The sequence below is a fragment of the Leguminivora glycinivorella genome, chromosome 3 (genome assembly GCF_023078275.1).
Source record: "Leguminivora glycinivorella isolate SPB_JAAS2020 chromosome 3, LegGlyc_1.1, whole genome shotgun sequence".
In the NCBI taxonomy this organism is placed as follows: domain Eukaryota; kingdom Metazoa; phylum Arthropoda; class Insecta; order Lepidoptera; family Tortricidae; genus Leguminivora; species Leguminivora glycinivorella.
In genome coordinates this window covers 14772317-14799687 of record NC_062973.1, presented here as the reverse complement: position 1 = coordinate 14799687, position 27371 = coordinate 14772317, and the positions used below count along the sequence as shown (strand labels likewise).

Sequence of the window (27371 nt, the reverse complement as noted above, 5' to 3'; positions counted from 1 at the left end):
TAAGTTTATTGTAAATAAGACTGCTTGCACTTACATTGAGATTATAATTACATAATGCTATTAAATTAAATCTAATGAAGCGTTGTTTTATTTCCTAAATCTCAAAACCCTTTAAATAGAATATGTATAGTAATGAGCAAAAATTTTACCGCAGGCTTTCCAAACCGACGATGCTTGATCAGCTACTTTTAGAACGAACATGTACACCGTGTCCAATAAGTCCGAATACACACATTTTACCTCAGTTCTAAAGATATAGGGATCACAGGCCATCAAATTCTTATTTAAACTGAAGAGTATATTCCTTTTAATAAAATACAAGCACAAAGTTCATGAAATTTCCGAAGTGTCTAAGAAAAACAAAGAGGTAAAGTGCCAACAAAATACTTGCTCGGCACGCATGTGACGAGTTATTTTTTATAAGCAGAATCTGTATGTGATAAAACAGACGCCACGTGTCCAAAATAAACTATTATGGGTACCGAGGATAGATAACGTTCCGGGCAACTAGAAAAATGTGCCTAGGTTCCAGAGCTCACCATCGGCCCAGGTGTGGGATGCAGTATGTAAGCGAGGTAAACTACCTTCAGTACTTACAGATAAAAGCGTTAAAATCAACGTTTTTTTCTTTAAAACCAAGGTTTTGGAGAAAAAAATGCCTTAAAGTTAAAAAGGATGCTTGGGAATGAGTATCATGTGTCCCAACAAGACGCACCTCCAGCACATTCGGCAAATGGTATTCTAGCGTAGTTTCAGACTAATTTGGCAGTTTTTTATCCGAAACATGAGTGGCCACCCAGGCCTCCAGGTTTAGGCGTATTAGACTACTTTGTATGGTCATACATGCTTTGAAGACTAAATTTTTATAAAATCATAAACCTAGATCATTTCAAAAAGATTATTGAGAGTATTTGGGATGAAATGTGAAGAAAACGGTGCGTGCCGCATGTGATCCGTTTGAGAAGCGTTTGAGGCTGGTAAACAAGTTAATGCTGGAGTTATTCCAAAACATTTGTTGTGAATGTAGTAAATAAGAGTGCCATTCATAAAATATAATAATAATGTAGTAACTATTTGTTCATTTTGTTTTATTGGCTATTTGTGCTGTTTGTGCTCAAGATGCTGTTGGAATTTTCTGTGATCTATCAAAGGCCTTTGATTGCGTTGATCACGAGAATTTAAAGAGAAAATTGAGCCACTATGGGGTTAAAGCTGCTGCCCTTGACCTTGTTTCATCGTACCTTTCCGACAGAACTCAGCGAGTTGTTATCAATGGGACTCAATCAGCAGGTTCACCGGTAGCACTTGGAGTGCCTCAAGGTTCAATTCTCGGTCCCTTCCTGTTCTTAGTATACATTAATGATCTACCGAAACTAGTGCAAGATAAACATGATATAGTGTTATTTGCTGACGACACTTCTCTTATATTCAAAGTTGACAGAAAGGAAAGCAGCTTCGATAACATCAACGATGCACTGTCTAGCATAACAGACTGGTTTACGGCGAATAACTTACTTCTAAACGCCAAGAAAACCAAGTGCATCAGATTTGCGCTTCCGAACGTTAAGCAGGTAAATAACAGTAAGATCCAAATGAAAGGTGAAACGCTGGAATTTGAAGATCGAACGGTTTTCCTTGGAGTCACTTTGGATTCAAAACTGCAATGGCATGCACATATAGCCACTTTAGCTGGCAAACTTAGTTCTGCAGCTTACGCAGTAAGGCGAATCAGACAACTAACAAACGTAGAGACGGCCAGGCTGGTATACTTTAGCTACTTCCACAGTGTTATGTCATATGGGATCCTGTTATGGGGAAAAGCTGCAGACATTCAGGCTATTTTTGTGCTGCAAAAACGAGCAGTCCGTTCAATCTACGGATTGGGCGGTCGAGCATCTTTAAGAGAAAAATTCAAAGAGGTGAACATTCTTACCGTTGCCTCTCAATACATATACGAAAATATTATGTATGTTCGGAAAAATATCCACGAATTCAAGCTTAACAGTGACATCCATAACTATAACACAAGGAACAAACATAAACTTGCTGTGACCGCCCACCGTCTCCGTAAGGTTGGTACGTCTTTCGTCGGGAACTGTACACGTTTTTATAACAAAGTACCAACCGATATAGTGGACATATTTAAAGTCACACACAGGTCGAACGCGATTAATTAACATTATTTTTACCTTTTTTTCCAACGTTTCGGCCAGGTTGCACTGGCCGTGGTCGCGGAAGACTCTTCCGCGACCACAAAGCGCGAGAACTTAAAGTGCGATATAGTGGATTTGCCATTTGACAAATTTAAGGCACGCATTAAGCGTTTGTTGTTATGTAAGGCGTACTACACTGTGAAGGATTTTATAGATGATAGGGATGCCTTTAAGGTGATTGCTTGTCAATAGATGAATGAAGTCGTATATATTTTTTCATTTTCTCTGCATTGTGTAATTAAGCATACTAGTGTTCAATTGACGTATGAGAACATATTCTCGTCTGATTATATTGTTTTTATTTAAGTTTAGTTGTGGACACTTGGAGACCTTATACATCTCCAAGATTATGTGTTTAATGTTTAATGTTTATCTTACTTATCTTACTTAATGTTTAATGTTTATCTTACTAATTTTATTGTATAAATCTATATTTCCTTCCTTTGTAACATACGAGCACAGAATATAGTGTCTTACAGCTATGTTTTATTATTTGAATATTTAATTTAGCCTGGCAGCTTGAACATGTCATGCACACTTAAAAGTCTTTGCTGCGGTGGCGTCGTTGATCGGGTCGCCACCTTCCCGAATAAAGGTTGAGGGAGGCGATGGCTGAGATACGCGTCATACTCGTGAACGGGTGCCGTCTGTGAAGACCGGTCTGTTTAAGCTTACTGGGGCTGTTATAACTTAGTAACTTTAATTCTAATTTTTATTAAATTAGGACACTTTGTTCGGTTGTCGTTTGTTTCCTTTCTTTTAGTGAATATTTTAAATATATGATTTTGACTCATGGAGACCATATACATCTCTAAGGAGAATTAGATTAAGTAGATATACATTTTATTTTTAGTTGTGACATTTAGAGTCATTTGCACCTCTAAAGTAATTTTAGACTTTTTTTTTTTTGTATTTGTACTTTTTATATTAAAATTTAGTGTAGTTCTTGGTTGTAATTCGACATTTAGAGACCTTCTACATCTCTAATTAATTGTATAGAGTTAACTTTAGTTAGAACTTAGAATTAGTATATAATAGTATCAATTGTAATTTCAACTCAATTTTAAATATTTTTTTAAATACCTATGTACATGTGACGTGTAAAAGTGCCCCTGTGGCCTATTTGCTGAATAAATTATTTTGATTTTTGATTTTTGATTTTTTTTGTGCTGTATTCAAACTTATTGGACACGGTGTACATATTTTGATTTTCACCCTTTAAAATGTTTCTAAGACGCAACGTTTTGCAAATTTGGTCACGTCATGCACAGTTAAACTGTGGAATGAATTGTCGCCAGCGGTATTTCCGGACCAATGCGACCATCAAACCTTCAAGAAAAGAGCGTACATCCATCTTAAAGGCCGGCAACGCACCTCCAACACTTCTGGTGCTTCTGGTGTCCATGGGCGGCAGTGATCGCTTACCATCAGGCAGCCTATCTGCTCGTTTGCCTCCTATCCCATAAAAAAACGTTTAATATTTTTTAAGAAAAAAAAACCGCCGCCTTTCGGTTTGTGGTGAAAGCTACTTGCGAATGTTGGATTATGTAGAAATGTGAAGGTATTTTTTAAAACTGCTTTTAATGCTTTAATTATTTGATGGCAACACAAATCAATATACGTATAACGCTAAGGTTTGAGGAGTTTCTCAATTCCTCATGAATCCGATTATAAGAAATCGAAGCTTGACAAACTTTGACTTGAAAACTCAATAATTATGCTTAACAAACATAACTAAGTAAATGTCACTGTTCTGAACTTAAATGCATGCTTTTCTTACAAAAATACCAAAGTCACTATGAGTGTGCCGTTCAGATTTGAGGAGTTCGGTTCTGACCATCATCAGCAGTTCCACTGCACCAAATGTCACTGTTCCGGACGTAAGTGCATGCTGTTCTTATAAAAATACCAAAGTCACTATAAGCGTGCCGTTCAGATTTGAAGAGTTTGGTTCTGAGTGTTCTGACCATCATCAGCAGTTCCACTGCACCAAATATCACTGTTCTGGACTGGACGTAAGTGCATGATGTTCTTATAAGAATACCAAAGTCACTATAAGTGTTCCGTTCAGATTTGAGAAGATGGGTTCTGATCTGACCATCATCAGCAGTTCCACTGCACCAAATGTCACTGTTCTGGACGAAAGTGCATGTTGTTCTTATAAAAATACCAAAGTCACTATAAGCGTGCCGTTCAGATTTGAGAAGTTCCGTTCTGGCCATCATCAGCAGTTCCACTGCACCAAATGTCACTGTTCCGTACCTAAATGCATGCTGTTCCTTTAAAAACACAAAAATCACCATACGTATGCCTTTCAGATTCGAGGAGTTCCCTCGATTACTCCAGGATCCCATCATCAGAACTGGGTTCTGAGAAAAATGGGACCAATCTGTATTCATATACATTCAATATTTTTTTTTTTAATCGGTCCAGTAACAACGGAGATATCGAGGAACAAACATAAAAAAATGAAAAAAATAAATAAACATACAGGCGAATTGAGAACCTCGCCTCAAATCTCTCAGATTTGAGGCGACGGTTAAAAAGTGACACATCATGAGCAGTTCCAATGCACCAAATGTCACTGTTCTGGACGTAAGTGCATGCTGTTCTTATAAAAATATGAAAGTCACTATAACTGTGATAATTTCCGAAAATATTAATATTATCAAAAAATGATCTTAGTAAACCCTTATTCATTTTTAAATACCTATCCAAAAATATATCACACGTTGGGGTTGGAATGAAAAAAAAAATCAGCCCCCACTTTACACTTTACACTAATAAAACATTATTTTCCATTTTTCATTTTTGCACTTTGTTGACGTGATTGATATACATATTGTTACTAAATTTCAGCTTTCTAGTGCTTACGGTTACTGAGATTATCCGCGGACGGACGGACGGACGGACGGACGGACGGACGGACGGACGGACGGACGGATGGACAGACAGACATGGCGAAACTATAAGAGTTCCTAGTTGACTACGGAACCCTAAAAAACAGAAATCACTATTAAACTATTCTCTAATTTCAAGTTCCTAACTAAAATTTTCCTAATAAAAAAAAAACAAATTGATCCCGCTACAAACTTTCACCCCCTTTTTCCCTCTACTAGGGGTGTAAATTTTCATATTCGATTCTTATCTCTTCGAAATTTTGTTAATGCAATCTATACAAATTTCGACTTTCTAGCTTTCGTAGTTTCGGCTCAGCGGTGTTGGTTGTTGAATCAATCAATTAGGAAACCTGAATTTATATATGTACATGTAGACTAATACTATACTTTTACTACATTACATACATACATACATACAATCACGCCTGTATCCCATGAAGGGGTAGGCAGAGCACCTGAAACTACTCGTTTCAGTGCCACTCTTGGCAAATAAGGGGTTGACAGAAGACGAAACTGTGACATTGAAGTGACAGGTTGCCAGCCTCTCGCCTACGCCACAATTTAACCCATATCCCACAGTCGACTTCTACGACACCCACGGGAAGAAAGGGGGTGGTGAAATTCTTAACCCGTCACCACACGGGAAACACGGGAGTTTTACTACATTCATATACCTTATTTACTACTACCATACCATGAATATGAAATTAAATAAAGAGTCCCCATATAAAATTGAAAATTATGTTATTAGCAATTTAATTCAAAACTATCAAGATTATTCGTGTCTGCGTTGAAACGCGCGTTGAGTTGCCGGTGCTCGCGTACCGAGCGCCAACGCCATCTATCGATGGCCGTTTCGTGAAATTGATGAGCGCTCTAAGGAGTAAGGGGTCTTAAAATGCTAACAACTAAAAGATTACTACCGAACTACTTGTTATTAGACTGTTCACAAAACAACACCATACACACACACATACACAGTGGAGAGGTTTAAATTGTAGGGACTTTAAATTCTTATTTCTAATCAATACTTATTAATAAAGAGGTACTTATGTAATTAATGTAAAACATTACCTACGTCTTAAATATGGCGTATATATAGTTCTGAGATTATGAACGTAACGTATATTACGTACCTAACAATTTGAAAATGTCAGACGTATGTTATTATTATATTATCGGATGTAGTAATATAGGTATGTAGAGTAAATTGCCAGTAACAAGCTAAAGTAGAGTTCGCTAACTGGTTCACCTTTCAATAAGTGCATGGCCACATTATCCAACATTTAATTATTATAATAAACAGAGTTTATTTTTAATTTATGGTGGCCTTTATTGGAAATTTACCTTACGTTGAGAAAATGTACTCTACATTTGTCTAGTCTACCTTCAAACCCTTAGTACTACACAGTAGTAGTACCTACGTTTAAAGATTTTAATCGATAAACTCTCTTTTTTAATCGATAAATTCATATATTTCCAGTAAATACATTACGCATTATCTACTAATTACATATCCCAAATAAACTATTTCGAAATAACGACTGCAAGCTGCAGCGTGTAAAGATTGCAAAACTGCCCATCACGCTTGCCGCGTTATTGCAGCGGATGGTCAATATTTGCATTGCAGCAAGCATAAACCCGAGCATTGAGGGATTCGAAAGTATTCGCCCTAATTTTACGGCTCTTTCTAAGATTAAACAATGAAAAACCGGCCAAGAGCGTGTCGGGCCACGCTCAGTGTAGGGTTCCGTAGTCTTCCGTATTTTTCTCAAAAACTACTGAACCTATCAAGTTCAAAACAATTTTCTTAGAAAGTCCTTATAAAGTTCTACTTTTGTAATTTTTTTCATATTTTTAAACATATGGTTCAAAAGTTAGAGTGCGTCCCCCCCACGCACTTTTTTTTCCTTTAGGAGCGATTATTTCCGAAAAAATTAATATTATCAAAAAACGATCTTAGTAAACCCTTATTCATTTCTAAATACCTATCCAACAATATATCACACGTTGGGGTTGGAATGAAAAAAAATATCAGTCCCCACTTTACATGTAGGGGGGGTACCCTAATAAAACATTTTTTTCCATTTTTTATTTTTGCACTTTGTTGGCGTGATTGATATACATATTGGTACCAAATTTCAGGTATCTAGTGCTAACGGTTACTGAGATTACCCGCGGACGGACGGACGGACGGACGGACGGACGGACGGACGGACGGACGGACAGACAGACATGGCGAAACTATAAGGGTTCCTAGTTGACTACGGAACCCTAAAAAATATCATGCTTAAAATCGTGTTGAAACTGCTCCAATTTTATTGCACATTTTTCCTGTTAGGCCTACGTCTCTTCCTATTTATATGCAACCGCGACTCGGTCCTTATCAAAAGCTATGTTGGCCTAGGTTCAAAGAGTACTCAGATTATATAGGTCAGATAGGGTCAGACTCCACCTACCCTATTCTATTACCGATATTAGTTAGTATTACCGATGGTAAGAAACTAAGCTCAAAGCTGTTTCCTGCCCAATATTCAATTAAAACAGATTATTTATTAGGTATACAGGTTGGATCAATACTACGTACGATTCCGGAAATATAACGTATAATATACAGGGTGTAAACCTAATACGAGCGAACCTCTTAACGGTGGGGAGTATAGGACATAAAAAAAAGAATTAGATAACTTTTACTTAAAATTGAAATATATTTTTTATCCATACAAATTAATTCGGCCCGCAACGTAATGCAAACACACTCGCGTTAAACGCTCGTTAACAGTTGTCATTGATTGTCATCGCAACCACGTTTACAGTACATTGCTGCTGGGAAATTTTTCAAAAATTAATTATGGGCTGAAACTTAAGAGTAACTCAAAAACACCTCTTAATTAATGATAACAATATTGAATTATATACCTGGTTTCATTTATCGCCCTTATTAGGTTTACGCACTGTATATGTTGTTGACCTGTTTTGAGTTCGAGCACACGAGCAACTATAAAAATATGTGACATCAATTTTCATTAGATAACTACTTATTGTCCCGAAGCTGTAAGTTCATATTTTTGACACATGACAGCGTCCACAAAACGTTAAACTGGCGCGAATTTTAAACATAATCTAACATATGTTACATTTTTGCGGATATTCGTTAGTGAGTATTTTACGATATTAATTTATCACGCAGGATTTACTTATTATGTCATTTATCATTCATTTTTATTTTTAAACTAGTGCTGTGGCAGAGTCTGTCATTTCGATTCAAATGACATTTCAGTAAGTTGATAGAAATCGTATATTTGTTTAAGCGCCTCCTTGTACATAATAGGGTCTAATCGATTCAACCAATTCGTAAATAATCGCTAGATTTGGCAAACGATACGTCTTAGCCAAAGAATATAATAGGAGGTCTTAGCCACATCGCAACATACTTCAAAACAAATGTGTCAAAACTGTGAATATACAGCTCATCTCAGGCACCATAAATACCAATTTTCTAATGAAAATCACATGACTTGCAAAATGGTTTCTGTAAATCATGTGATCCAAAAGTGTTACGGTATGATGCCGTCGGCATCAAATTAACACTATTAAATATTCTGTCATCTGACAATTTTTTACAGGTAAGTTCATTGACCCTGTCACCTATTTAGGGTTAGCACATTTTTTAAAAGGCTAATGCATACCACTCCATACTAATATTATAAATGGGAAAGTGTGTGTGTCTATTTGTTTGTCCGTCTTTCACGAACAAGCGATCTAGCTAGGTCTTACCTGTGGTAAAACACGCATTTTTAAGTTTTAAGCTCTGTCTCCTAATAATATCCCAGATAATTAATTATAATATTTAAGAACCATTACTAATAAAACGAAACAATAAAATATGATGAGACAATCTCTGTTAAGACACACCTCGGATACTGGCGATCAAATATATGAAAGAGGCGCGTTCCTAGCACACATTCTAAGCTCGTGTAGGTGAACGCGTACCATGCTTGTATGAGTGAGATGACAGGTCGACAATTCGCTTTTTGATAGGCGGTAACTGTGAGGTAACCGAGAGGGGGTAGGCGGCACTTTCAGCGGGGAGCGGGAGTGGCCATACTGTACGATAGTACTCTTTATTATACTGTGGTTAAGATATCTAGATATATATTGTGACGATCTGTTTGTGAATTAGTAGCGATAAGGTAAACTTGATAGTGACCCGTACTAAGGTTCACAAACAGATCGTCACAACATAATAATCAACAGTAATAATCATCAAATAAGTAAATCAATAATATGTCATACTACTAAATAGGCCATCTCATATATATTATACTACTCTTTGCCATGTAGCCTTGCCACCTCAGGCCGATGTAGTTTTTGTCATAAACGAATTTTTACTTATCCTCCTCAGTCCTCCGTGTACAAATTCCAAAATTTATTTCGAACTTTTTGTTCGAAATAAATTAAAAATTCAGAAACAAAGCGAAAGGTTAAAAATTCAGAAACAAAGCAAATTCTGTCAGAACTTTGCCTATAATATGGTGAAACGCTCTACCAAAAAAAATGCACGGAATGCTATCGCAAAAGCAATTTTACACTGTATACTGCGCCTGCGCTTCTGTTCGGCGCGTAAACGGCGCCGCAGTATGTAAGAATGTTGCCCAACTTTACGAATTAAATTGCGTTATTAGTGTTACTACGAGTACTATGTAAACATTTTATAAGCCACCATGCAATAACGTTTTTCCTTACGTCCGAGGCGATAAATTTCAAAATATGCAAAACGGTGAGTTTTCGTGAGGTTTGTCTCGACCACGACCCCCAGCCCTATTCACTTTGTGAGATCTTTTTAGGGTTCCGTAGTAAACTAGGAACCCTTATAGTTTCGCCATGTCTGTCTGTCCGTCCGTCCGTCCGTCCGTCCGTCCGTCCGTCCGTCCGTCCGTCCGTCCGTCCGTCCGTCCGTCCGCCGATAATCTCAGTAACCGTTAGCACTAGAAAGCTGAAATTTGGTACCAATATGTATATCAATCACGCCAACAAAGTGCAAAAATAAAAAAATGGAAAAAAATGTTTTATTAGGGTACCCCCCCTACATGTAAAGTGGGGACTGATTTTTTTTTTCATTCCAACCCCAACGTGTGATATATTGTTGGATAGGTATTTAAAAATGAATAAGGGTTTACTAAGATCGTTTTTTGATAATATTAACATTTTCGGAAATAATCGCTCCTAAAGGAAAAAAAAGTGCGTCCCCCCCCTCTAACTTTTGAACCATATGCTTAAAAATATGAAAAAAATCACAAAAGTAGAACTTTGTAAAGACTTTCTAGGAAAATTGTTTTGAACTTGATAGGTTCCGTAGTTTTTGAGAAAAATACGGAAAACTACGGAACCCTACACTGAGCGTGGCCCGACACGCTCTTGGCCGGTTTTTTTGTATTTTGATGGCATTTTGAGTCCTACTTACTTAGGTACCAAATAAATGCGTTTGATTTCTACAAACCACAGAATATATAATAGTACAAGTACAGGCCCACTACTTTGATGTTCGCGACATGCCGCCTTTTTAAATGCCTACAAAATTCTAACAAAGAAATGAACCGCACGTGCGCGGCGTTCGGCGATAGGGTTGCCTATGGATTAAAACAAATTAATACTCAATAAAATGTTATACTATTATATTCAGGTCTTGGGTACTTTCTAGGTATATATATAGTATTTATATATTTTTGTTTAAGTTCCATCATCACAAGCCTTATTGAACCTTTCCGGGGGTCTTAATCAATAGTAGATATGTGTAAAAATGTCCTATGGTATTTATTTTATTCAAGATATTTATTTAAGTAAACATTATTAGCCATTCCACACGAGGACAACGCATATGAACCTTAAAAAAAATTCGCAACGTAAAGTAACAATAGAAAGTGCGAACGTGCGTTCCGCGAGAACGCGCGCTACCCCTGTACCGTTACCATGGGCTGCCCAAGTGAGAGCCGTATTACTTTACTCAGAAAGTAAGTGAGTTTACGTTTGTTTACAATATATTGTGCCTAACTTCACGCCAAAGAAGCTGCTTCTATCCCTTTCTAAGTTTACCAATAAACGAAGAAAGAACTATAGGCGAATGCTACGCCTCTGGTGTTTACGCGATGGAACTAAAATCATAAGTAAATGTAATTTACCTATCGAAATCTGTCAATATAGGGTCTACTGCAAATTTCGAAACATACGCACTGAGGGATTCTTCCTCTTTCACTTTATACTGATAAGAGTAAAAGAGACTCATGTCCACATGTCGATAACTTCGGTATTCGGTAGTAGGCCTCAAACCATAGGCAAAGTCATTCTGACGTGACATTTCTGTCAAGTTATACAAAAATCACACGGAATTTTCACAATTATATTTGCAGTTTTAAATAAAATTATGACTAACATATTGCATTAATTTATAATATTACGTGAAATTCGAGATTAGCTAAAATTTAATAAAAAGATAAACCAGTGAACAAATCAAATAAGGTAATGAGTTATTTTTGGCCATCATATTGTACTATTTACAATTGAGATGATTATAATGCTCAAAGCAGTTTTTGGTTTCAGAAAGATGACGGAAGCTATGATTGAAATCAATATTTCCGAACAAACCCGTATGGTATTCAGTCAACATGGAAGATGGTTCAATTGATATTAATACTGTGGCATTCTGGCAGTTACGCTACTCAAAACCTTAGGGCAGCAGAGGGGAGCAGTACCAATTTATAGGTGTTTTTGTTCCGCGATGCACTTAATGGTATTATTGGCCATGATCATCACAGGTATATGTAGGCCGCTAGTAAATAGACACGATGGGTGATTATCAGCAGAATAAACCTATCGTGAACGAGTTCCTCGCTTTTCTTCAACGCAAAAACAAGCTGGTACTGGAAGGAGCGATGGATGCGAAGACGGCTGTCCAGATGAATTCGCGTGCGTCGAGTTTCACCATCGATGACATCTGTGAAGCTAAGCAAGTGCTGTGCCAGTCCCTTGGGATTGCCGGCACCTATGTTCCACATCGACGAGGGGATGAAAACGGACAGAAGACCCTTGAAGATATAAAGAAAATCCTCAGGGAGAATCAAGACCGGATTCCGGAGTTCGTGGCGACGGCGTCGTGTATTCCGGAAAATCTCGACATTAGCAGCTTGTTTAAGGAAATCGAGGTCCTTAAAACAAGTTTAGCCGAAATGAGTAGCAAATTTGAAGCCAGCCTTATTACCATTGCTGATTTACGCAACGAAATAGCATGTTTGCGGAATGTCCCAACTCAGCCGGCCGCTTCAAATTTCGAACGTGACTCGCGACCTGACACACGTGTCAAGTCAGTTCGATTACCTGTTGACGCTGTAAAAAGTGTCGCAAGCGCCGCTCCGCCGCCCGCGCGCCCTCCGCGCGTGCAGCCGCCTGCCCCTTCGAGCTTACGTCAGCGGTCATACGCTAGCGTCACCGGCCGGCAGCCAGCAGCTGACCGGGTCAGCACGCCTTCTAAAAATGTGAATCACGGGCTCTCTTTAAGGAGAAGTCCTCCCGCACCAATGTAGATACGGAGGGATTCACATTGGTGGAAAGGAAAAGCAAGGCGCGTAGGGCGCCTCGTAAGACTGTGAGTGGCACTGCGGATCCGGTTAATTCTGGTCTTCGGGTCGCCACACCAAGTAAGCCGCTCTACGTGTCTCGCCTGCATTACTCCGCCGTGGCTGACGAAGTGGTGGAGTACGTTCGCCGGAAGACTGGCTTCACGCTGAGGGTGCAGCAGCTGCAGTCGCGCCGCTACGTGCACTTCAGCTCGTTTGTTGTGCGCGTGCCGCGGCCGCTGCAGGACACCATCGCGAGTGCAGACTTCTGGCCGAAGGGTGTAGTCTTTCGACGGTTCCGGGGCAACCTGCCGAATTCTACGCCCGGACAGACGACGCAACGAAGCCTCGACGTTACGTTGTCACCTAAATCTAGATGACATTTCTTACTTTTATGTGTTTATTTTTTATGCTCTTATGTATTTTTAGTTACTCAGTGCTTTGGTTTTTACTGTCATACTGTGTAACATATTTGAAATAAAAATAAAATAAAATAAAATAAAATAAATGTATAGAAGTGCTCCAATAAAGGAAAAAACCTCAACTCCAAAAAATAATCCTGTTACTAAAATAAAGTATTTCATTAATTGACTTTGTTTATTTGTGATGTTCTTGAGTAGTAAAGAAATAGAAATATTTTTTACAGAAAAAGGGTACCTACATAGCATCTTATATAGAATTAGCTTTTGCCCGCGGTTTCGCTCGCGTACTAAAAGAATTCTTATTCAAACATATACAAATAATAAAATTTTCATTTGGATCCGTAGGTTTCTATACAGACGTTTGTCTGCGTTTTTACCAATTACTCATATTACTATTGTTTTTAAAAAAGAAATGCTTAACCACTGTAAGACTGTATACAAATGTTACACAGCAACCACAGCGTAGGTAGTAGGTACGAGTATGTACAACAGAACTCACATAGCTCCGTATCTGGGCACTATTGTCGGTAGGTAAAAAGTACTTTCTCGCATTATTGCTTACAATTACAGATTGCCAACCGATTACCCCTATCCCTATCCCTAACCCTATCCCTATCCCTATTAGGGTTTGTTGGGATTTTCCGCCAAGCAAAGAACCGGGAAATGAACTTGAAGGCTGTAGGCATAAACCCTATAATTTATGAATTTATTATGCACACCACACTATTGGCGCTTTGTAAATAATTTGTAATTGTTCAAAAATACTTCTTTTCATTCATAAAACATTGTATTGTGTAGTTACTAAATAGTCATAAGTTTAGCATTTCAATATGTGCAATATTACTTTTATGATTAACAAAGTAATTGTTATTCCTGTAATTGTTTCTTCTGCTGTATGTTGTATTAAATATTGTATGTTTGTGCTGATTGCCAAGTTGCCAATGCTCCCAATAAATTAAAAAAAAAATTAGCTTTGTCAACTTTGACACTAGGACTTAGCTGAAATGTCAATCGTTGACGCTGAACCATGGACTTTCAATCTATGCGCTAAACGCCGATCGAAATTCAGTCTAGCTCTGTCATGTCAATACGGAAAAGTGATAGAGATAGCTAAGCTACGATAACGATGTTAATCATAATCGTTTGTGCATTTGGCTACGTGCCCTGCCAAAAAATTAGATACAATTTTTACTTGTTTCAAAATGCTTTTTCTACTCACTTTTGTATCAAATTATAATCTTCATATACACCCCATAATGGCTTATCGCCTTCAAAAGTTCTATACCTTACCTTAGACTTTGTCGTTATCTATGTCGATGTCGTTGTAATTGATGTTTTGTTTGATATGTACGAAAACGCTGAATTTTAGGTTTTTAGTTTTCGTTTCACATCAATTTATTAAATACTTAGCCTGTTACTCAAGAATATTACAAAATAAACAAAGTCACAGAATGAGATACTTTATTTCAGTAATAGGATAATTTTTTTGAAGTTTTTTCCTTTGGTTCACTTCTAATATATACCCACGAGATATGGTGTTATGGTGACTACAGGTACAGGTATTGTGCATTGAGGAACTAACATGCCCATGAATTGGTACTGCCTGCTGCTGTAGGTAATCAGTTGATTCTTAACTGCCTCAATCATTATCAATTTGAACAATCTTCTACGTTGGGTTTGCTGAATACCATACGGCTGGCATGGAAATATTGTTTTCAATAATATCTTCTTTTTCTGAAAGCAACCAATATAATCAGTACAAAATGATGAATAAATATAACTCATTACCTTTGTAAAAGTATCAAACACTCGTTTCATCACTGGTTTATCTTTTTATCGAACTACTGACTAACTGCTACATTTAAGCTGTTCTAGAATTTCACGTAATATTATAAATTAATACATATTAGTCATAATTGTATTTAAAATTGCAAATATAATCGAGAAAATGTTGCGGGATTGTTATATAATTTGACAGTAATGACACATCACAGTGAATTAATTGGTGGTTTACTTTTACGCTAGTGACTGTCAATGATTACTCACGTAAAGTATTGAGTTTTCACTAGAGACTGTCAAATAGTTCTGGTTCTATTGACTTCATACAATCAGAAAGAGAGCGCCTTAGCTGTAAAGTTAGGAACGTATTGAAAACTCGGAGTAAACACGTTAATAACTTATGGTACCGATGAAAATTTTAGTACGTGAGCGTTTCCGCTTGGAGCGCTGTTCAGTTTTTCCATACATTTTCCGTAACTCTCACTGAAAACGTAACGTATTTTTTAACTCAAAAAAGTCATGGTAAGGCTACTGATTAGGCCGCGAACTCGCGGCCGCCAGCATGTACTTGTAGCGCGGCAATAGAATCGCGGAGTGAGCCGCCCCTGTACAAACCACAATTTACTTCAAATAAACAAATCATAAGTGATAATTATATTAATTTTTAATTCAATTTAACGCGATTTTAATATTATGTGTACCTAGGTATAAAAGGGTTATTAGATTTTAGTTTACTTATTTTAATGCTTGTTTTAGTTTGTTATTAATCTGACTCCCAATTTGTTACGCATTTAAAACCCGAAAAAAATTGCATGTTATACCAACATATCAACAGCCCCATGTGTTTTTTGAGATTTACTTTGAGCCCCTAAACTGTAATATTATCCTTACCAGGTGGAAAGTTGTCAGGCTTCTTAAACGCGTTCTTATACACATAAAACAGGATGAAAGGGAGCAGCAAAGCCGCAACTATTTCCGCGAACATGTTGACGCGAGGGGCGCGAGCTGTGGACTCGAGAATACTTTGTTTGTATACTGTCTTATCGAAATTATTAATTGCATCCACTTTGTATCTGAATATATATATGTTAACTAACTTCTGCCTGCGACTTCGTCTGCGAAAAATATTGGTAAAAACCTGTATCACTCACTATCACTATGTGTATCAAAGTTTTAACATTACGTTCAAAATTATCAGCGTGAAGATACAACATTACTGATAGAGCTGCCATCAGAGTTGACTATAAACACAGACCAACCCCTATAGACATCCATTACAAGACGACTCGCGGTCGCCAGCCTTCCTAGTATTTGCACTGATATAAGCGCGGGCGCTCGCCGTGCCCGATCAGTATATTCAGTATCGACCAAGTAACAGACCCGAAAGCAGCGCGTGTTTTTCGCACTAAAAAATTGGAAAAGGGTATTTTGATGCCTTAAAGATGTCCACCTGTAGTGTGAAATGGTGTGGAAAGGTAACAAGAAGCTCAAATTTAAAAACAGACGGGATTACATTCCACAAATAAGTCATATTTATAATTTATTCAGAGCTGGCATAGGTCAACTTACATTGGCCACTTACGCGTCAGTAGAGGGACAGTCATACTTCTGTCCCTTTTCATCTGGCGCGACTGCCCGCCGTCCTTGAAACGGCCAATCACAATATTCACAATTCCCCGCCCGCTCCTCGCACCCCAAACACTGGTGACTCGTATCGCGAACAAAATATACAAGATTTCTACTCTATAGGAGGTTCTCTGTGACTATAAACAACATATATAAGAATAAAAACATTTTTTTATTATTTTTCAAGTGATATGCCATGTAAGTACAGTCAGCAAAGAAAGTGGTTTACCACTTTTCGACTCTATTTCAAACGTAGCAGAATCTGTGTGGTGAGTGGCGTTCAGGGCCTCCCAGATCTAGTGTCTCGCGAGCGTAGCGTCGAGCCAACTATATGGCAAAGCCTGACACGGGACACCGCGTCGGCGTCGCCTTTATCCATACAGTTGGCCCGACGCTACTCTCGCGAGACGCTATAATTATGTGCGGGGGCCCTCATGTGCAACAATGACCATTTACCAGCATAGCTCCTGAAATGGAGAGGTCACACTTGAAGCAATAGAAGAAGGACCCTTCAGAAATTGAATCATTAGCTCATCTTGATACAATCGTTGCGATTAACTTGATTGCTTGCGCCATTTGTTGGTAATTTTATTTTTTCCATGTGAAAAATCGATGGAAAATAATTTGCCTAGAAAATTGCATTACAAGTTCAATCTTCTTCCGTAACTCGCTACCGTCACAATGACTATATTAAATACGTTAAAATACTACATTAATAAAGAAGATTTTGACTTTGGCCGAAGTGATATTACGCTTCAGTTATTTCACCCACAGTTTGAACTATTTTTTGCCATTAATGGAATATTTTTTAGTAATCGCGAATCGATAATAAGGTTATTAGCCCATTTCATTACTATAATAACTTAGTTACCTTGTCTTTCTGTGTACTGTAATAAATTGCATAGAATTTGTAACATAGATTAATATGCTGATATATGTAGAGCGAGTTTTTGAAGTTTTTATGACCTTCCCCTCCCTCCGTAGTGAGCTTTTGAACTATTTTTCGTGATAACGGGAATATATTTAAATCGATAAAAAGGCCTATTACATTATACCTATTATAAAAGACCTATTATATTATTTTCCCCTCACTAGCTCGGAAACACGTGTTTTGTCCTTTAATACCAGCGGGTAAAAACGCATTTTATCCACTAGTGGGTAAAGTAATTTGACCTTGAATAACATCAAATTAACTGCTTAAAAATGATAAAAGTAGGTGAATCTAGTAATAAAGATGATTTACCACCTGTGGATCTACTGGAAGCAGTGATAAACGCATTTTTTGCGTTGTAGTTTCCTCGCTATAGTGAGAGGAAAAGTTTTGTGTTACACTCGGGTGCAAATTTATTTTACTTCTCGTGTGTTAAAAAACTCGCAAGTTCAGGATTATATTCACGAACCACTCGCTTCGCTCGTGGTTCAACTATAGAATCCTTTCACTTGCTCGTTTTTCAATTCCACACTCGGCGTTAAAATACAACTTTGCCCCCTTGTATAACAAATAACTATTTCACCACACCAACTGTTACAGGCTGTTGCTATTCGAAAACAGATAGCAAAATTGCATTTCATCCACAAGAGTGCAAAGTAATTTCATACAAATTTTAACTTGATGTCTTAAGCTGACTTAAATATATAATTTACCTATAAATGATGATTTTGAATCATAAATATTTGATAAATTGATGGATTGGATTTAGTTTGATGTTTTATAGTTAGTATTTTGTTCGTGTTGGTGTGGTAAAAAATGTTGTGTTTCACTCGGTGGCAAAGTTTGTTTAACCTTCGTGTCTTATTGAAACCCTCGCAACGCTCAAGATTCCACTTTTTGAACCACTCGCTACGCTCGCGGTTCAATATTGGAATCTTTCGCTTCCTCGGGTATCAATATTGGCACGAGCGGTTAAACAACAACTTTGCCACCTTGTAATAGTTATTTGTTATACAAGGGTGCAAAGTTATATTTTAAGTTTTTAACGCCGAGTGTGGAATTAAAAAACGAGCAAGTGAAAGGATTCTATAGTTGAACCACGAGCGAAGCGAGTGGTTCGAGAATAGAATCCTGAACTTGCGAGTTTTTTACCACCCGAGAAGTAAAATACATTTGCACCCGAGTGTAACACAAAACTTTTCCCCTTACTATAGCGAGGAAACTACAACGCAAAAAATGCGTTTATAACTGCTTCCAGTAGTTCCACAGGTGGTAAATCATCTTTATTACTAGATTCATCTACTTTTATCAATTTTAAAGCAGTTAATTTGATTTTATTCAAGGTCAAATTACTTTACCCACTAGTGGATAAGATGCGTTTTTACCCGCTGGTATTAAAGGACAAAACACGTGTTTCCGAGCTAGTGAGGGGAAAAACAAATAACTGTTCTATTGATCACCAGTCATCTTGCCTTGTTCAGAACTATACGAAACTCAGCCTTTTCCGAGTTTAGTTTCATATAATGTACTGGAAAGGTGTAAATATAAGTAAGTACCTGATATTGTCTGAGGAATAGTGCTCCCGGAAAGTCCCTAAACATAGGTCCCACATTTCATACATAGGCTAGGTACACGAAACTACCGACTGAGCTAATGGATAAAATAGCAATAGATGCAATGCTTACATGTCAAAACAACGGTTGTTTCAGATTCATATGGCCAGTCCTAAGCACCCTGATCACACTGATAGCCACGGCTTTCGAGATGATGTTCATATGGCGAGGCATCACCATCAAAGACTATACGTTCGCCACCGAATGCTTCTGCTACTTCTTCATCCTTGGCTCTGTCAGTATCGTCTACTCCAGCGTACTCCTCAACAGGACCAGGATCTTCGAGCTGCTGAATAACATGAATAACGACTTCCGTTTTATTTGCAGCTTGGGAAGGGAATACAGGTATCGAGTTGAATAGAATAGATTTAGGTATTCAACATCAAAATTAAACACTTCTACAACACAAACTCGATGCTGAATAGGATCCCACTCAGTATAATGTTATTAAATGAGTCACAAAACTTTTATAAGTGACTTGAAAAGGTGTGAATGGGCATTTTGTCCCATGAATGTATACTCATGGAACATGGCTCATTTGAAAGGGCTTTTAATTAATGTTTTAAATAAAATATATATAGTAGTGTTCTTCGTCATATCGCAGGTAGGTATTAGGAAAACTAACTACTTAAGTGGGGTCTATATTAATTCGCATAACTGAATACTCCTAATATGAATTGGCATACCGTTTATTACGCATAACGTTTAATACGCATAACATTATTTTGCATAACATATTTCGTAAAATGCTAATGCGCATAATGTAAATTGTTATAACGATGAATTGGTATAAATATAATACGCATAACTTTGTTTCGTAGAATGTTTAAATGGCATACAATAAAATTATATTTTCACCACACTAACGGGTAACGGCTTACTTTTCTGTTCGAAAACAGATAGCAAAATTGCATTTTATCCACAAGAGTGCAAAGTAATTTCATACAAATGTTAACTTGATGTCTTAAGCTAGCTAATAGAATTTTACCTATAAATGATGATTTTGAATCATAAATATTGAAGAAATCGATGGATTTGATTTAGTTTGATGTTTTATAGTCAGTATTTTGTTCGTGTTGGGGTGGTGAAAAATTTGGTTTTCAAACTCGGTGGCAATGTTTAACGTGCCGTACGAAGGTTAATGTGCCTTGAAACCCTCGCAACGCTCAAGATTCCATATTGGAATCTTCCGCTTGCTCGGGTATCAGTATTGGCAGGTGCGATCTGCGAAAATCTGAACGATGAAATAATGTTATTTAAATACTATCCATTTTCAATTTCTTTAGTAAAGTACAGCGGGGCAAATCTAGACTAAAAGGCAATTGTAACTAATCCATTTTTTTCATTATTACACTATTTCCATTATACCATTATTACATGTATCCACTAAACACGCCTACTACATAACTAATAGACACTCTATTTTCTGAAAAACACTTATGAAAAACGAAAAAACTTAATATGTAATGTATAAATTAAATAAATACTCCTTAACTCAAATAATCCTTTTAATTTAAGATTGGCAGTTAAGTTCATAAATGCATGTAAGTATGTTTCTTAAAAATAAACAGGTTTTTTTTAAATAATGCAGTCATTGTAAAACATAGAAGAAATTGACCAGTTATATTTGCCCCCCACTCGAGATTTGCCCCGCTGTACCTTACTTACTCCTATTTTCTTCATGCTTAATAAGTGAGACAGAATAAAATTAAACATTCAAAATCGAGCGCTCGAAATTGAAAAATCAGCCCCTGATTGAATCGCTTTGAATTGAATTGAAAATCGCTTGCTCCATACAGTTAGTAAGTATGGCAATTCATTTTAGGATAATTAAAGTTATACGAAATAATAGTATGCAAATTTCAATTATGCAGATTCATTGTTATGCGAAATAAGAATTATGCATTTTTAATATTATGCTTATTCAATGTTATAAACAATTATGTTATGCCAAATCTGTTATGCAAATTCAAATTATGCGAATTAATGATAGGCGAAATAGAGGGCACCCACTTAAGTGATCTACTTTATTTTTTTTATATCTCGGTCCCTGCAAGTTATCTGAGGTTGATCCTATACAACGAATGAATACTACAGTTAAGAACAAGATATGTCTAATCCATATACACAGATGGGACACCGCCCATACAAAAGTGCCCATTCTCCTTTGCAAAGTTCCCTACGAAATACAAAACTTCTTCAGTTTTAAACTTTTAAATGTTAAGTGCCGTACCTAATGTAACTTCAGATCTTTCTTACAGAAAATGCTTTTTAGATGGACAGCTTCTGATCTGGAAACTATGCTGGTATTGGCTAATGTTCGCCAGTTGGGTGGCGTCACTGTACATAGCAAACACGATGTTCTATCTGCTCTGGCAGAGCATTTTCGCCACGCTTGATGAGCACATGGTCCGCCCACTCATGTTCCCAATCTGGCTTCCCAAAGACGATCCACACAGAACTCCGAACTATGAAGTATTCATGACATTCGAGATAATTCTGATATTCATAGTGCTTTTTACATTCGGACGTAAGTATTGTCTTTTCATATGCGAAAATGCCTACGCATTTTACAATAAGAATAACTAAACGATATTATTACTTTATTAGGCATGACCCAAGAAATATTTAAAATAATATCAGAAAATTGTGCCAATGCCAAGTCAAACAATTTGACTGTATGTCTTCTTAACTACTTAATAGTTAACTTCAGGCAGTCAATTCACGAAACTTGGTGAAATTCTGGAAACAGAGATATGCATGATGATCATGATAAAAATTTGTTTAAGAGAGTCAAGTAGGTACAGCGTGATATGCGTGGTATCTGTCGATTGATGATAAAAAGTGGCAAAATCACAATACTTTAAATTAGGTACAGTCCCATGCATAAATAAGTGATGATATCTGTACCTTGTCATTTGAAATGTCACAAGAAATTCTCAAACGATTAAAAGCGACAAGGTACAGAAATCATCACTTCTTTATGTCGGTGACTGTACTTATTATCCATGACTGCAGTTGCTGCTGTAAAAACTCCATTTCCCTCAGTGTACGTGTACATACTGTTCCACCTCCTTCTGCACTACTACAACCTGATGGACGTGATCCTGATCGCGCTGGACGAGTTATTCGTCGGCTTGGACCCTTCGGCGGCTTCGCTGCCACGACAGGACCCGCGACGCGAGGCCGTGCAGTTGGAACTTAACGCCAGGGTGGGACGAATCGCGCGCTGGCATCTCTCCATATTCGAGTAGGTATCCTTTTTCAAACATTAATTAATTACATTCAACCCCTGCTGCACTACTATAACCTGATGGACTTCTGTCACTTTGTGTCGGTTTCGAAAAGTTGTTTGAAACTAAAATGCTAATTAGGTTAGGTTTTCTATACTAAACCCGCTGCTCCGGCATTAGGGCATTTTCAGAATTTGGGACCTCCCAATTAGCGTAAGTCGTTAACAAAAATTAACTCATTGTCAGTTTTGTGACAATAATTGGGCATGATATTTCAATGAAAATATAGTTTTTAATTACATAAACTTTAAACGATAATCTGCATTTAGAATGTGAAAAAAGTAAATTTTTAGACAGATTGTATGCTTAACTATCGTCACTAAACTGACAGCGAGGTAATTTTTGTTAACAACTTACGCTAATTGGGGGGACCCAAATTCTGAAAATGCCCATTGTTATGGTGAAACAAATGGTGCGGGGCGATGGTCATTCTTAATATTAGGTTGGTATTTATTAGGCTTTGTTTTTATGAAACATTTTTATTGTCGAAAATTTCAGTGGACACCATATCATCAGTGTACGGGCCCACGTTGGTGTATCAGGTGATGTTTAGCTCCATCGTTATTTGTCTGATGGCGTACCAAGTTTCAGAGGTGAGATACATTTCCTTTTATTTTTTATGTTACTGCAGGGCAATCATGGTCGCGCGATAAATGATAAAACATCGGACCGTCCCCATCACACTTACATATAGTGGGATAGGGACGGCCTGATGTTTTATCATTTATCGCGCGACCATGATTGCCTGCCTGGTGCAGGCTTATATTGACCGGGATATATACCGTGATTACCTTTTTGGTTTTTGTCAAGCTATATTTATATAAGCCGATATTTCGACGCAGTTATATCAGTTATATGCGTCTTGTCATGATCACGGAAAATTGATGATGTTTGAAATATCGGGAGCTCGACAAAAATCAAACAGGTAATGTAATGACCTAATGACGGTCAATGTAAGTCTAATGAAATGAAAATAACCGGGAATCATTCAAGACTATCATTAATTCGCATAATTTGAATTCGCATATCAGATTTGGCATAACATAATTGTTCATAACATTGAATAAGCAGAGCAGAATATTAAAAATGCATAATTCTTATTTCGCATAACAATTAATCTGCATAATTGAAATTTGCATACTACTATTACGTATAACTTTAATTATCCTAAAATGAATTGCCATACTTACTAACTGTATGGAGCAAGCGATTGGATCAATCAGGGGCTGATTTTCCAATTTCGAGCGCTCGATTTTGAGTGTTTAATTTTATACTGTCGCTTACTAAGCATGAAAAAAAAAAATAGGGGCAAGTAAGGTACAGCGGGGCAAATCTCGAGTGGGGGGCAGATGTAACTGGCTGTATTAAATAGAGTGTCCACCGGTTATATATGGTAGGCGTGTTCAGTGGATATATGTAATAATGGAATAATCGAAATAGTGTAATAATGGAAGAAATGGATTAGTTACATTTGCTTCCCAGTCTAGATTGGCCCCGCTGTACCTTGCTAAAGAAATTGAAAATGAGTATTTAAATAATATTATTTCATCGTTCAGATTTTTGAGCGACGAAATCGAGGACTCGAAATTTTAATATTTGGTAAGTTAACAGGCCAGTAGCCTCACTAAATCCAATGAGGTAGTACAGCGATATAAATAAAAAGGTTGTATACTAAACAACTAGCTTAAGATATCAAGTTAAAATTTGTATAAAATTACTTTGAACTCTTGTGGCTAAAATGAAAATTTTAATATCTGTTTTCGAACAGCAAAGTAAGCCTTTACCCGTTAGTGTGGTGAAAATATAATTTTCTTGCATGCCATTTAATAATTCTACGAAACAAAGTTATGCTTATTATACTTATACCAATTCATCGTTATACCAATTTACATTATGCGCATTAGCATTATACGTAATCTGTTATGCGAAATAATGATATGCGTATTAAACGTTATGCGTAATAAACGGTATGCCAATTCATATTAGGAGTATTCAGTTATGCGAATTAATATAGACCCAATAATTACATTAGGTCATTATTATCTTAACATTATCATAAATATATTGAGGCACTCCCAATAGTCCCAATTAATTGTGTCCGTATTTTATTACTGTCATGTACTAAAATATTGGCAATCTTCTACGGTTTATGAAATCCCGAAAGTTCAGTCAAAAGTGTCAAAACATAACACTCATAAATAACATTTGTATAAGTACGTTACACGTTACTAACGGTTAACGTGCTCAATTATATCTGTATATTGTTTTGCAAACGCAGACAATACAATACTTTATAGTAAATAAATAATAATTAAAGATAAATAAAATGGATAAATATAAACAAAGTAAAGTTATCGGTCTAATAACTTTCGTCTAGCTAGAAGATAATATAAGTCATTGTGCTCTCTTTGTAACTCTCTCTCTCTCTCTCGTTTTAAGTATTTTACAATTTTAAAGTTGTTTTTGATTTTCAGCAACTGTCAGCTGGAAAGTTCGACTACTTATTTGGAATTTTAACCTTTGGCGCATGCATTCAGCTGTGGATCCCGTGCTACATCGGCACACTTTTACGAACTAAAGTATATTTAATATAGAATTTTAGCTTAAACGTCATTCTACATTTTTATGAGATAGGGAGCAAACGACCATACAGGTTGCCTGGTGGTAAGCGATCACCGCCGCCCAAGGACACCCGAGATACCAGAATGGTTGGAGGTGCTTAATTTAATAGCCAGCCTTTAATACTATTACTCTCGATTGACCTTATGTACCTGGTATTTTCAGCGAAATAAATTATTTTGCAATCCACTCTTGCATAAAATTATGCAAGAGTGGCACTGAAACTTGAGTGGTTCGTGTGCTCTGCCTACCGCTTTATGGGATACAGTATACAGGCGTGATTGTATGTATGTAATTGTAATTTTAAGTGTGATAGGGGCGGCCAGATGTTTTATCATTTATCGCGCGATAATCATGCATAAAGCATGGGAAAGTCAGGTCAAGACCTTTATTCGAGGCAGCTTTTGAGGGCATTTCTACCATCGGCTATGTTTAATGTAATGTTTATATTTTGTTATCTGTGACTCAGATATATTATATCACTGGGCGGTTCATAGCTATTTTGACCCACGACGGCACCACGGAGAAGGTATCGATGTAAACACGAAAATGTCCATGTACCTATACAGTTTATTTAAATCACGGCACGGCATATGTACACAATATAATACAAATATAAGTACAACAATTATTTACATAAACTAAAATGTTTTAAATAAATGAGTTGGCTAAGTGGCAAATTAGCAATTCACTCACAGCGATTTATAAACTGAAATAGATATCATAATTACACGAAAGAAAAAACGACAAGGCCCACTGGTGGCCGGGCCGGGAATCGAACCCGGGTCTTCAGTTTACGCGGCTAACATCCTTCCTTACCACTAGACCACCCGCGCGCCCGCGCGTTTTTTCTTTTTCTTTTTCTTTCAGACTTTTTAAACAAAAGACGCGCGAAAAACTACGCGTTACATTAATGGCTTTTCGGCCAGTGCGCCTGCATAGTGTTCACACCAACCTCAATGGTGCTAAAACCCAAGAAGGCTGATATGGACGTCGCTTACATTACAGGCACTGTCATTGGCTGATGCCTGCTTCTACTGCGGCTGGCATCGAACACCATTAGCCCTGCTGGTCCGCCACGACCTCACCATCTTTATCCTGCGCGCGCAGCATCCTGTCGCTATCAAGTTCACTGGTCTGCCTGAATTGCAACTTGAGACTTTCTCTTCGGTACGTTTCTGGAGCTACATCAAAATGTTTCCTATTGATGCTACGCGCTACGCGTAGTGCAATTACCTACACGTAAGCAAAACATAAAAATATAAGTAGAAATTAAAATATGTTAAATGTATATTTTACATGCTGGAGTTTATTGCCTTTGAAATCATTGTTTTGTTTCAGATAATGAGTACAGCATATTCTTATTTCAACATGCTACGACAGTACAATTCAGAGTGAAATCGCTTTCATTAATGTTCGTTTTTAGATTACATTACATTACATGTATTCGTGCTGAATAAAATAACATTAGAATAAAGTACTTATAAGTTAAATTTTTCATAAAAGCTTCTTTCATTCTGTCACTTTATTACAGAACCAAAAAACCAGCCCTAAGGGTATGTCCTTAAAGGCAAGGACAAAGGAAAAATCGAAGGATTTTATTCTAATTATCTTATTGCCATTACCTTGATTATTCCATTACATAATCTTCGCAATAACGCCGTAATTTCTATTAAATAGGGCCATTATGTTAGAAAGCTCGTGTAAGGTCACTGTTGCAAAAGTTCCGACAGCGATATGAAGGCTTTCGTAAGGACTGCAAAAGATTTTCTCCACAAAAAAGATTTTGAGTGGCACAAAGAAATCACGCTGCAAAATTTTCATCCACAGTTGCAAATATTTCTTGCGATTAATGGAGTTTTCTTCAATAACCGTGAGTCAAATATAAGGTTAATATACAATTTTATAACTTTTACTGTGGTTACCGCACATGACGATTCTTCTGTAAGGCACACGCCCATTTCTTATTAAAGGGATTATCTTTTATTGCTTGCTAATATATTATCTTCTTTGATTCTCTTAGATTCATATTGCCGGTACTAAGCACCCTTATAACACTGGTGGCCGTGGCTTTTGAAATATTTTTCATATGGCATGGCATCACCATCAATGACTACGGGTTCGCCACCGAATGTTTCTGCTACTTCTTCATTCTTGGCTCTGTGGGGATCGTCTACTCCAGTGTGCTCCTTAACAGACTCAAAGTATTTAAACTCTTAAACAATATGAACAACGATTTTCTTTATATTTGTAAATTAAAGGATGAGTACAGGTAAGGACTTGGTGAGGATGAACAAGGATGAACTGTATCCTGTTTTATGAACTGTTATTTGTTCGAATGATACAGAAAAGTAAATATAAGAGA

The 27371-nt window shown here is 37.1% G+C and overlaps 2 protein-coding genes across 4 annotated transcripts in view; one reads left to right on the top strand and one right to left on the bottom strand.

Moving 5' to 3' along the window:
• Window positions 1-15963, bottom strand: part of LOC125242592 (probable cytochrome P450 304a1) — a 38978-nt gene extending 23015 nt beyond the window's left edge. Inside the window, exon 1 of the mRNA XM_048151380.1 lies at window positions 15816-15963. Within this exon, the coding sequence (XP_048007337.1) occupies window positions 15816-15909 (94 nt within the window). The 5' untranslated portion in view covers window positions 15910-15963. The remainder of the gene's footprint in view (window positions 1-15815) is intronic.
• A 3293-nt stretch (window positions 15964-19256) lies between these two features.
• LOC125242593 (odorant receptor 4-like) lies at window positions 19257-26708 on the top strand. Of its 3 annotated transcripts, XM_048151381.1 has the most exons (7): window positions 19257-19439; window positions 21356-21624; window positions 22143-22344; window positions 22881-22980; window positions 24862-24966; window positions 26015-26248; window positions 26348-26469. In XM_048151381.1, exons 1-6 carry the CDS (start codon window positions 19393-19395, stop codon window positions 26231-26233), a joined length of 942 nt encoding a protein of 313 aa, XP_048007338.1. In that variant the 5' UTR covers window positions 19257-19392; the 3' UTR covers window positions 26234-26248; window positions 26348-26469. The 3 variants fall into 3 exon arrangements, with proteins under 3 accessions (XP_048007338.1, XP_048007340.1, XP_048007339.1); XM_048151383.1 differs by lacking the exon at window positions 24862-24966 and having other exon boundaries at window positions 26015-26176; window positions 26348-26708; XM_048151382.1 differs by lacking the exon at window positions 19257-19439 and having other exon boundaries at window positions 21051-21624; window positions 26015-26176; window positions 26348-26708.
• Window positions 26709-27371: the final 663 nt, after the last annotated feature.

Bases quoted from the DNA above. Each gene is read 5' to 3' on its own strand.
- LOC125242593 (XM_048151381.1), top strand. From the start codon at position 19,393: ATGAATAACGACTTCCGTTTTATTTGCAGCTTGGGAAGGGAATACAG. The intron at 19,440-21,355 runs GTATCGAGTTGA...TCTTTCTTACAG, and splicing joins AGCTTGGGAAGGGAATACAG to AAAATGCTTTTTAGATGGAC. The intron at 21,625-22,142 runs GTAAGTATTGTC...CATTTCCCTCAG, and splicing joins AGTGCTTTTTACATTCGGAC to TGTACGTGTACATACTGTTC.